The sequence below is a fragment of the Elephantulus edwardii genome, unplaced genomic scaffold, assembly GCF_000299155.1.
Source record: "Elephantulus edwardii isolate Elephantulus edwardi_28Jun2011 unplaced genomic scaffold, EleEdw1.0 scaffold00147, whole genome shotgun sequence".
Lineage (NCBI taxonomy): Eukaryota > Metazoa > Chordata > Mammalia > Macroscelidea > Macroscelididae > Elephantulus > Elephantulus edwardii.
Genome location: NW_006399897.1, coordinates 8,119,517 through 8,132,715, shown reverse-complemented (window position 1 = coordinate 8,132,715; position 13,199 = coordinate 8,119,517). Strand labels below are relative to the sequence as shown.

Genomic DNA, 13,199 nt, shown 5'->3' with positions numbered 1-13,199 from the left:
AAAACTTTCATTTAAATAAAAAATAATTTAGAAAGTAATTATGCTAAGTAAACATATTCTAGTCTTATTCAAATTAGGTTACCAGTTGATTTTTAGTTGGTTGCATAACCTGAGTTCTTGAAAACTACTGAATTAATGGATTATGAATTACTTAGATTATTTAAGAGTGGCATCTAAAATGCAGTACATGCTGCCAAAAAATAGATGCTATAATATTTCTGCTCTGAGTTGTCTAAAACAATTTTGGGAGTGAGTGCTATAAATTTTTAAATATTACACATTTGTTCTACTTTACAGAGCTTTACAGGACAAGATGCTCAAAAGACCGAAATTGTTCTGGGTGAAGTACTAAGATAAAAGTATTTCAAACTACCTTTCATTTACCTTTCAGTGCAGTAATGAGTGATCTCCTTGACATCGCTTAAACTCTTTGATGCTTATTCAAGGAAAAATTTTATACTTTATGTGAACATAACTAAAGATACATCCCTCAAATTTTAAGATCATTACTATTTCCTCAAGTTATTAATTCTTTTTAAAAGTCTAGTGGCAAAACGATGTGCTGCAATCTGGTAGGCACACAGACTCTACCCGCTGATCTGAGGCAGAAGGAAGGGCAATTTCCTCCCTAGCAATTAACTAACTGCCCCTAAAAACCCACCAGAGGGTCAGCGATGGGTTAGATGCAGCAGTATACAACAACAACAACAACAAAATCATATTCATTACCCGCTAGAAAAATACAAGTTCATTTAAATCTAAGCTATCAATTATTTATATTCATTTGGGGAAATGTGACTGAATCTCAGTTGTTTAATCCTCCTAGCTGTGAATCCTAGAATATTTTAATTAACATCCTGAAGCCTCTTATGGTTTTCTAATGAAAAATTTTATACAGTAAATAACTATATTATTTGGAGTTGTGAGAATTTAAAAAAAATTATATATATAATCAGTTATGCACCTAAATGTACGATAAATATTACTGTTTGTGGAGCAGTAAGACATCTAGAAGGGATGCACCAAGGCTACTGCATTGTCTTCAAAGTTTTGTTAGTATTGCCTTTGGAAGAGAGCAGAGCGGCAAGAAGATACAGTTCTAAGAAGGAATTTGTTGTCCTGGAAAAGACGCTTAAATCAGTTTTAGGAATTTCATTTTCAAGTATGTCTTTTGAAGGAAAGTTCTTCTGCTAAATAATAATTTTAATAAACTTGAATTTATTGCTGTTTCCAATATATTTAATAAATGTACAAAAACAATGAGGTCCAGATGAGTTTTCTTAGGGACACACAGCTGATTTTTTTTAAAAAGCTGTAATAATAACTGTACAGTATCAGTGATGAGAATCTAACAAATTATAAACTGCTATTAGAAGATATACTCAAACATTAGTCAGTTTGTTCTTTATATGTTTTAGGACAAGATTGGGGAAAGTTATTGAAATATAGATGAAAATTACAAAGGTACTAAGTTGGGGAAGATATTGGTCTTCTGGAGACACCATTAATTGACATGGGTGACTAGAGTTTCAGAAGAAGACATCAAGTTTTGATGTTGGACAAACACACAAGGTTTTGTAGAACAAGAAATAGAAACAAAAAACCTGAAAACTCATTTTCCTCCACCCAGTTCCAACTCATGGTTTTCCTGTATGTGTCCAAGTAGAATTATGTTCCATAGGGTTTCCAACAGCTGATTATTAAAATTTCATCAATAGGTCTTTCTTCTGAGGTATCTCTAGGTGGCTTTGAATCCCAAGTAGTAATCACATCTACCATATGCACATTCACTACAAGATGCTGAAACTCATTAAATCAATTCTGACTCATGGCCATCCTATAGGACTGAGTAAAAGGGTCCCATAAGGTGCTCTGGTACCTAGTGATAAGAAACTATGCTGCAATCCTAGAAGCCAGAAGTTTAAATCCAAAAGGTGCTCTGTGAAAGAAAGATGAGCAAACAGCTCCTGTGTGCTTTACTGCCTCTGAAAACCCAGTGGAGGGTTAGCTAAGAGTCAGTTCTGATTCAATAGTACCCAACAACAGCAGAGTTTCTATGGCTGCTACTTAATTACTTACTGATCTAGACGAGATTTATTTTTTTTATTGATGAGGAATATATATTGCAGGATCACTGAATGTATAGATGTAGCAGAACTTTAAAAATTTTTGGCCATAGAAAATGATCATTAAAAATAAGTGCAAATGGATTAGTATAAATGTTCAAGAAGCAAAACCCAAAACCAAGTTAGAGAGAGAGAGAGAGATTGATTGGAGAATGTTGGGGAGGAAGGGAGGGCCTCTGGACAGTACAAATTGCCTAGCTCCGGATAAGCGCAAACCTCCCAAAGCCTATTAATATGGGATAGAGCCCGCCCCCCCTCAACGGCCTTTAATACGGGATAGAGAAAGCTCTACTGTGTTTGGCCATATTGGCTTGAGAAAGCTTGCCACCTGGGAAGTTGGCTGCTACATCTGTTGAGCTGGGAAGAGTCTGCAAGAGGCTGAGGTTCTCCTATCCAATCTGCATGGCCCATGTCTGCAAGCCCACCCTATTCTGTCTTCCTGTTTACCTGTGCATATATAAGTGTGTTGCAGCCCCAAATAGATTTGAGCTGGGTCGACTCACTGAAGGGCTCCAGAGTGGTGTGTCTCCATTGTGCCTACCCCCATTAGGGTGTTGCTGAATGGATCAGCAAACCATGTTAATTATTTCCACAGCCCAGGAACTCCTATATACAACGATCCTACCTATTACTTATTAGTGTAGATAATTTAACCAGCCATTTAAAGACAGATTTAATTACAATTTGTAATACTTTTGCAAGTATTTTACTAACAAAAGAAAATTTTAAACATATATATATACATCTTGGAAAACTTTACATAAATTATAGATGTAATAATATATATGAAGTTATGAATATATAATATCAGATACAAAATAATAGATATATGCTATTATACATGATGATATGGATATGTAATATTACATATCTATAATATAAAGTAGAAATAAGCTTACAATAACCAAGAGCAATGCAAGAATAAGATAAAAATTACCAGTAAATTAGTGTCTATGTGTTGCTGTATACCATCAAGTCAGAACCAACACATAGCTGACCCTCTAGTGGGTTATCAGAGGCAATATTCACTTGGGAGGAGATTGACCAGCCTTCTCCCATGGAGCAGCTGGTGGATTCAAACCACATGCCTTCAGGAATGCACTGTAGACATTTGCCACAAAACCATCAGAGCTCCCGAATGTATATAGAGATATATACTGAAAGATTTACGTATTATGCAAAGATTTATATTTAAGATTTATATATTTAAATCTTAAAATAATCATAAAAGGCAGAATAAGATTTTTCTTCCTCCTTCAGGAGGAATGATTTGCACTCAGGTTTAAAAAAAATTCCTATTACAACCACAATTCTAATAATCTCTATGCAAATTTCTGCATGCACATTTAGAATAAGTATGAAGAGAACTACAGTAGCATCACATTTGTTCTGACAAGTCTTAAAGAGTTATTTCAAACATTTCATTGGTATTCTTCAGGATCCTTACCTACCAGACACAGATATTAAGTGGGTGAAAGTACTAGGCTGACAGGAAAAATATAGCAATACTCTAGTATTTTTATAGTAATAGAATAAGACAAAAACAATGTTTAATTAAATCAAGGGAAGAATCCCTTACATTTATCATATCAATATTAGAAAATAATCAGGGAAGACATTTTGATAACCATTTTTAAGAAAAGTAATAAAAGAGATGCCTTTATCATAAAGATGGGAAAATCACTGTAAGCTGATCCCAAGTAGAAAGACAAAGGACAGCACATTTGTGTTACCTTTGTAGAGTCAGTTGATATACTGCCAATGTTTCCCCAGTAATTGTACTAATAGTCTAAATATGTCTTTGATAAATAGACAAAAAAGACTAAAAGCTATAAAATTAAGATTAACTATTAATATTTGTTGTTGTCTTTACTATTAAGACCCCCCAACATTCTTCTAAGTGGTATAGCACTGGTTTGTCCATTTGCTTTAGCGAGGTAACTCGTGGTTGCTGTGGTGCTAAACACTATGACACTGATGTGTCAAATATGATAATGGTTACTCATGGTGGACAGTGTTTGGTGGAGTTTCCCAATAAAACAAGCTTGGAATCATGAGTGGCATTCAATTCCAAAATAGCTTGCCTTCGGAAACTCAATGAATTTGGAGAAACGATGAAAGCTACACAAATGTTCAGGTTTTTCATTCATAGAGTCACTAGTCTATTACTTCAAGACACTTAAAAGCAACGACAATAATAACTGCTTTAAGTATTGCAACTAGAAGATTGAATTTGTTCAATTTCTTCAGTTTAAGAAATGCTGAGCAAGTTTGGTCGGCTCTTTTGATTTTCTGACTACAGCTCTTTGAACATTTCATTATAATACTTTGCTTTGTCTTCCTGTGTTGCCCTTTGCAATCTGTTCAGCTCCTTAATTTCTTGGTTTCTTCCCTTTTTTTACTTTGGCTTCTTAGCACTCTAGTGCAATATTTACTATCTTCTGTCATTCACGTTAGTCTTCTGTATGATCCAGGCTAGAGTCTATACAATTTGTTATGCACCAGAAAGCTGGACAATGAACAGGGATGATAGAAAAATAGTTGAAGCCTTTGAGCTTTGGTGCTGGAGAAGAGTATTGAATATATTATGGACTGTCAGGAGAACAAACAGGTTCAACCTGGAAAGGGTGAAACCAGGCTGCTCCTTGGAGGCAAGGATTCTGAAACTTCGTCTGATATACTCTGAGCATGTTGCAAGGAGGGAACAGTTCCTGGAGAGGGACATCATGCTTGGGAGGCTAGAGGGACAGTGCAAGAGAGGAAGATCCTCAATGAGATGGATTGATTCAGTGACTGGGGTAATGAGAGCAGGTGTGTCAAAGATAATAAGATTGGCACAGGACAGAACAGGGTTCAGGGCTTTTGTACATAGGTCGCTATGTGTTGCTAGCAACTCAATGGCACATAACAACAATAATCCCCAACCTTGCCCCTGCTATAAAAATAGAGTTCTAGAATACAAAACATATCATTTAAGATACAATATTCAGAAAGTCTTAGGATAAATGTTTTGAGGTATGTTTCTAGAGCAATAGGGAATTTAACTGAGTGATTCCTCATCTCCAACATATTTCAACACTTCTCTCAGTACCGTGGAATTTACTAGGCCTTTTATCTTCTTATTTTGTTTTATTGTTTGTGATTTTTCTCTCTACACATATGGTAGTAAATATTCAGGACTCGATAGTCAATGGGTAAAATAGATAATGGAAAATGGACTATGTGCAGGAGGTCCTTGAGAAGAGAAGGGAAGAAAGAGTGAAGGATAGCCAATGAGGCTAGAGGAAGAGAGAAAAAGACAAGAACCAGAATAGTAATAATTACAAAACGCTATACAAATCTTCCCAGAACTTAAGTACATCACAAAGGCTGGGGAGTACTATATCTGGTTTGGAAGTTTCTTAGACATTAAATTGTATAAAGCGTTTTCATTTACTATTTTCTTTATGTGGCACTAGAGGCTGAACCTTCCTGTTAGGAATCACAAGGAAGGAATAGTTGTAAACAAACACCAGTGATTGTAATTTGTGAGAAATACGAATGTAGTAAAATTGGAGATTTTTAAGGAAGAAAGGAAACGCATAGAAATTGACATCATAGGCATTGGTGAGCTGGGATCGACTGGCATGAGAGATTTTGAATTAGACAATCATATGATATACACACTGGGAATGAAAAGGTGAGTAAAAATGGGGCCACATTCATAGTTAAAAATCATTTCTATATCCATCTTGAAATATAATGTTGTTAGTGACAGGATAATATTCATAAACCTGTTATATCATTATGATCTAAATATATGAACCAGCTCCTCAAGCCAAAGAAGAGTAAATACATTACTTCTACCAATCTTTGCAGTCAGAAATTGATTTAACGTGAAACTAAGATGCAATAACAATAATGGATGACTGGAATGCAAAAGTTGGGAAAAAGTAAGAAGGATCAGTAGTTGGGAAACATGGACTTGGTGACAGAAACGAGGCTGGAAGTAGAATAACAGAATTTTGTACAGTCAAGAAACACCAGTGGTGACTACACACACGAGCTCCACAGGACTGAGTACATTTGTGGAATAATTGGTGCAGGAGATCAAATCAACTGTGAAAACCATGACAAGTGCTGATCGTGAAACAGACTATCAACTACCTATATGCAAATTAAAACTAAGACAAAAGAAAATCAAATCAAATCCTCATCAACCAAAATTTGACCTTAAGTCTATCTCACCTGAATTTAAAGACCATCTCAATGTTTGAAGCCTTGAGGGCTAATGAGCAGAAGATCAGATGAGCTGTGTGAGTATATAAAAAAATATCATCCATGAAGATGGTAAAAGCTCATTACAAAGACATAGGAGGAAGAAAATACCAAGATGGAAGTCAGGAGTATCAAGAAGTCAAAGCAAAGGGAAGAAATCCGGAAGCTAAGGACTTGAAAAGAAGATTTCAAAGGGCAACTCAAAATACAAAAGTATTATAATGAAATATGCAAAGAACTGGAGTCAGAAAATCAAACTTGACAAACTCAGCATATTTTAAGCTGAATGAACTGAAAACAAATTCATGGCTTAAGTTGCAATACTTAAGAATGCTGTGGGCAGAATATTGAATAGCTCAGAATGCATCAAAAAAAGATGGAAGTGTCTACTCTACCAAAAAGAATTGGCTGATGCAGAAGAATTTTATGAACCAACTTATGATCAAGAGGCAATGGTGATGATGAAGGAGAATGTTCAAGGGGCTCTGAAGGAATTTGCTGAATACAAAAGCCCCAGGAATTTATGGCATAAAAACTGACATATTTAAACAAACAGATCCTGCCCTGAAGGCACTCATCAGGTGGTGCCAAGAAATCTGGAGGACAACTACCTCCAACTGACTGGAAGAGATCTATCTTTATTCTCTTCCCAAAAAAAGGTGATCTGACAGACTGTGACAATCATCAAACAATATTATTATTAGTAAAACACGAAAACAACATACTGTTGAAGATTATCCAAAAACAACTGGAAAAATACATCAGTAGAGAACTGTAAGATGTGAAAGCTGGGTTTACAAGAGGCTGTGATACTAGGGGTATTATAGCTAGTGTTAGATGGATCTTAGCTGAAAGCAGGGTGTCACAGGAATATCTGTGTTTCATTAACTAAATAAAGACATTTGACTGTGTGGATCGCAATAAACTGTGACTAAGCTGGAGAAGAATGGTAATACAAGAATATTTGATTATGCTCCTGCAAAACCTATACTTGGACCAATTAGCAGTCATCAGAACAGAGCAAGGAAACATAGCATAGTTCAAATCATGAAAGGTGTATATCAGGGATGCATCTATCTCCCTATATTTTCAACCTATAAATGGGTGGATCAGATCACTTGGGAGTCTGGACTTTGTGAGGAGGAATATGGCATCAGGATTGGAGGAAGACTCATCAACAAACTACGTTATGCTGATGAAACAACCTTGCATGCTGAAACTGAGGGAGACCTGAGGTGTTTGCTGCCGAAGGTCAAGGACTTTAGTCTTCAATATGGATTGAAGCTCACCATCAAAAAAACAAAAGATTCTCATCACTAGGGCAACTGGCAGCATCATGATAGACAAGGAGCTTATTGAGATTGTTGAGAATTTTATCTTGTTTTAGTTTCACAATCAACACTCTTGGTACAAGCAGCCAGGAAATCAAAAGATAATATGCATTGGGAAAATCTGCTGTCACGGACCTCTCTAGAGTATTGAAGAGCCATAATGTCAGTCTAGAGACTAAGGTGCATTAGATCCAAAACATAGTCTTCACAATTATTCTCTATGCATCAGAGAGCTGGACAATGGCTAAGGCTGACAGAAGAAATGATGCTTTTGGGTTGTGGTGCTGGAGATGAACAAACAGGTCTGTCTTGGAGATGATGAAACCAAGTGGATCCTTGTGGGCAAGGATTTTGAAGCTCTGTTTCACATATTTTGGGCATGTATCCAGTAGGGACCGGTTCCTGGAGAAGGACATCATACATGGAAGGGTGGAGGGACAGAATGAGAGAGGAAGACCCTGGATGAGATGGATTGACACAGTAACAGAGATAATTGGAGGCAGGTATGTCAGAGACAGTGATACTGGCTCAGGATATTGCAGGGTTTAGAGCTATTGTAATAGGGTCACTATGAGTTGTAGGAGACTTGACAGCACATAACAATAAAAACAAAGATATCATCACTCTATTAAAAAAAATCTCTGTTACTAAATTATTCTAATTTTAATTTAAATTGTTCTAAACTATGCTTTTCTTTTGAAAAATCCTTGTCTGAATTTTCTTTTTAATACTCTTTTCTAAATCCATCTATGAAATGTGAATACATAATACAGTCAAAAACAGCACAGATTTTTCCCTGGAGAAATTTATCTATGACCTTGTGATCCAAAATATTTGATAGCATGATATATTCACAGAGATTAAAGTTTAGAAATGCTAAACACTATATTTATAATTGTTATAGTGAAGTGGCCTGTTGAAGGAGATTCAAAGGAACCCTTTTATTTACCTTCCAAGGCTGTAATAACACAGAATCTTATACATCTTCTAAAGAAATAAAAAAGCAAGCCTTAAAATTACTAAGTGTATGGAAACAATTGTATGTTAAAATATATGACAGAGACAGAGTAGACATTATATGTCAAGTCATTCTTCATTCTAATAAATTAAAGCTGTTCTCATACATTTGATTAGAATTCAATATATTTTCATAGTACAGGGGAGAACTTCCCTCTGTAGTTTCTAAGACTGGTGGCCTAAGTGGGTAAGGCGTGAGATAAGAAGTGTGAATCCCTCTGAGACAAGCAGTTTGAATCCACCAATTGCTGTGTAGAAGAAAGATGGTCATTCTCCTCCCTTGTGATTTACGACCTTTGAACACGCAGTGAAGGGTCAGTGATGACTAGGTTCAGACTTAGACTACAATGAATCGATTAAAGGCAGACTGCCGCCTCTTTCTTTTGCAGAGTAGTTGGTGGGTTCTTACTGTTGACCTTCTAGTTAGTTAGTTGACTGCTTAACTACATAACCACCAACTCTTCTTCCTCCTCTGTTGTTGTTGAGCACTGTTGAGTCAACCCATCGCTGACCCTCCAGTAGGTTTTCAGAGGCAGTTAAACACATAGAAGGAGACTGTCATCTTTCTTCCACTAGTAAACCATAAAAATGATAGAGCATTACTTGAGCTCTGGTGACATAGTAAGAAGGTGTGTTGCAATACCAAAAATTTTTAAGACTCAATAACTAGGAAATGTGTAGTCACATTAATGCAAATCATTTGGATTAGATACATTTGAGATATTTAGAAAAACTAAGAAGACTTAAGGGGATGAGAGGAGTTTGTGTAATTTTACCTATATAAAATGACTACTAAAACACTACTTGAACCCACTAGATGCACTGCAAGATCAAAATAGGCAATCTCATTTGGAATTTACTTCCTCTGAAAACCTGCTCAAGGGTCAGCTTTGGGTTAGTTTAGATTCAACAGCACATGACAACAACTGGTGGCACCGTGGGTAATCAACTACACTACTAACCCAATGGTAGGCAGTTCAAATCTTGGGAGAAGATGGACAATCTTCTCGAGTTCAATTTACAGCCACTGGGGGAAAAAAATCACTAGAGGGTCAGCTACGAATTGTTCTGACTAGATAGCACATGAAACAATTAAAATTTAAAAGTACTTTTAATATTTTGTTATTATAATTATGTTAACTACAAGAGGAATGTCTTTCTGTGTTTCATTAATTATGCAAAGGCATTTGACTGTGTGGATCATAACAAACTGTGGATAACTCTGAGAAGAATGGGAATCCCAGAACACTTGATCGTGCTAATGTGAAACCTATACTTGGACCAAGAGGCAGTCGTCAGAACAGAGCAAGGAAACACTGCATGGTTCAAAATTGGGAAGGGCATACGCCAGGGATGTGTCCTGTCTCCATATCTTTTCAACCTGTATGCAGAACAGACTATCCAGGAGGCTGGGCTCTATGAGGAGAAATGTGGGGTCAAGATTGGTGGAAGATCTATCAATCTGCGTTATGCACATGACACAACCCTGCTTGCTGAAACTGAGGAAGACCTAAAGCACTTGTTGCTGAGGGTAAAGGCCTGCAGCCTCCAATATGGATTGAGGCTCAATGTCAAGAAGACAAAGATTCTCACCACTGGGCCATCTGGCAGCATCAGGACAGATGGTGAAGAGATTGAGATTATTCACAGCTTTAGTTTGCTTGGCTCCACAGTCAACACTCTTGGTACCAGTAGCCAGGAAATTAAAAGATGTATTGCCATGGGAAAGTCTGCTGATAGGGACCTCTCCAAAGTGCTGAAGAGCAATGGTATCTCTCTGGAGATTAAGGTGCGTCTGATACAGGCCATAGTCTTTGCTATCACTTGTTATATGTCAGAGAGGTGGATAATGACCATGGAGGATAGAAGGAGAACTGATGCCTTTGAGCTGTGGTGCTGGAGAAGAATATTGAGGGTACCATGGACTGCTTGGAAAACAAACAGATTCATCCTCGAAATTAGTTAAACCGGGTGGCTCCTTGGGGGCAAGGATTCTGAGGCTCCCTCTTACATATGTTGTAAGGAGGGACCTGTCCTTGGAGAGGAACATCATGTTTGGGAGGGTGGAGGGACAGCTCAGGAAGGGAAGACCCTCTATGAGGTGGATTGATTCAGTGACTGGGGTAATCGGGATGGGAGTGTCAGAGACAGTGCAATTGGCACAGGATAGAGCAGGGTTTAAGGCTGTTGTACATAGGGTCACTATGAGTCACAAATGACTTGACAACACATAACAAAACAACAACAATTACATTTAAGTAATAAAACTTATGATGCAAATACATTTTTTTATCCAAGAAGGCTGTTAGAAAAACTGTTTTAAAAATATTCAAACAGGAACAAGATCTTTTCAAAGATCCAAATTACCATGTCATTTATAAAACATTAGACATACAAAATGTGGTTATTTCTGTTACAAAGATAACTTTTTTAAAAACTCAATTTATATACTGCCCAGCTCCTTATGCTCTCAACTGCAAAGTGATCATGGATGACATGTTCACACACATGTATGCACGCACACGCGTGTGCACACACACACACATACCCCCTCTCTGTACACACACCAAATTTCTTTTTATAAAGATAAAGGATTTGGGGTGGCTGATTTCAGCCATTTTTTCATGTAAAACATTTGATACTTGAAAGAAGAGCATAGACTACCTAATAGAGCATCAGAATGCTGACTAATGTCTCAAATTGAAATATTTAGGATTCAGCAGTTCAAACTTCAAGTCCTTGTAAAACATAATACATAGGCTATTGATCAGGATTAGGTTTAAATAATGTATTTACTGATATTATAAACAAAGTAATAAATTATACATCTATTAATCATTCTTGGTAATGGAAATGAGTGGACAGTTTTTAACAGATGTATTGATATTAAAAATTTATTTTTTATTAGTAAATATTATTGTAATTTAATTTTTTCCTCTTTTTATGATTATAATTATTAATTTCAATGAACATTTACAGAGATTGTGGATTTCCATTCATTCATTGTTGCACTTTTCTCCCCGCCCACCCCCCCCCCCCCCCCAGTTCGCTCTTCTTTAAAAGGAAAAGAAAAACTCCTTCATTGGTATACAATGCCCTCGCACTCTCCCACCCTCACCCCGAGTATACTCCACTCTGCAACCCTCATTCCAAACTCTTATGATAATTATAATGTCCTAAAATATATTACTTTTAAACAGTTCTCTCCGAAAGAGCAAGTGGAAATGTAGGAAGTGTGGAGTTACCTGTTCAGGCTTGGCAGACGCATTCATCACGGTGTTTTCAGGGACATTGTCCTGAGACTGCTGCTTACACAGACCTTTTGTTGCATCTTTGAACATAATGTCTTTTTCCAGCAAACTGTCTTGCTTGGCAATCGGTAACACCAGGGGGCTGCTAAAGGAAATAATCAATACGATAATTAGTCCTCTTTTGCTGCTACTCTATCAATAAAAAAATTATCAGTAGGTGATAGCTAAGCTATAAGCGGTTATCTTACTCATATTTCCCCCCAATTAACAGTAGGGGGAAATCAGTTAAAATATGTAAGTTTTCCCATTAACTCCAAATGTCATTCAATTTTACGTCAAAAAATTTATTTCAACTGTAAAAGAAAATGTTTGTGAATAGGTAGACAAATCAATAAGCAATTTAAAAGATAAGTTTGAACTGGATGAATGAACTAAGAGATTTCTTTTAAAACATGGAAACTGACCACAAACAAATGATAAAATGTATAAGTAAACCACGAAAATATTATTCTTTTAAGATGTTAATCTTATGAAATTGTACACAAGGTTTTTAATTAACAATATGGGAACTAGAGAAGATAAGCAATATAAAGGACTTCAATGGATAACAGCATTACATACAGAATAAATTTCACTGTTTATATGAGCACACACACAGGCCTATAGACAATAAAATGTGTCAAAACATTATTTTTAATGCAGATAAAAAGCAAGCACAATATAATCGTTGGACTTGCCATGGAATATTTAATTTCATATGGTTTAAAAATCTGTTTCGCTAAATGTCATTATAAAAATATTAGCAAAAAATTAGTACAAACATTTCAATTAAGGACAATAAATAATAATTTCATATAATTTGCAATAGTTGTAATGGCAATTAAAGTCCAAAGTGCTTGTCTGATTCTTTATAAAACTCATAATTATTGAAGTATAATTTATATAGAATTCATCCTTCACATCTGAGTGTAGAATTCTGTTTTAACAAATATTTACATTTGGATAATCAACAAAAACCCTATGCACAACAGAACACAAGCAGACTAACAGAAAGGGCAACCTAGGTAGAACTATCAAGTATGGAAATACAAAGGAGGATGAACAGTTGTAAGCAGACCCTAGTGATTGGAACATGCAATGTGAGAGCCATGAATGAAGGAAAATTAGAAATTGTTCAGAAAGAAATGGAACGCATAAATATTGACATATTAGGTATT

At 36.1% G+C, this 13,199-nt stretch overlaps 1 protein-coding gene across 1 annotated transcript in view; it reads right to left on the bottom strand.

Moving 5' to 3' along the window:
• MYO16 (myosin XVI) overlaps positions 1–13,199 on the bottom strand; it is a 951,959-nt gene that overhangs the window by 578,767 nt on the left and 359,993 nt on the right. The window contains exon 10 of the mRNA XM_006894620.1: positions 11,977–12,127. Within this exon, the coding sequence (XP_006894682.1) occupies positions 11,977–12,127 (151 nt within the window). The remainder of the gene's footprint in view (positions 1–11,976; positions 12,128–13,199) is intronic.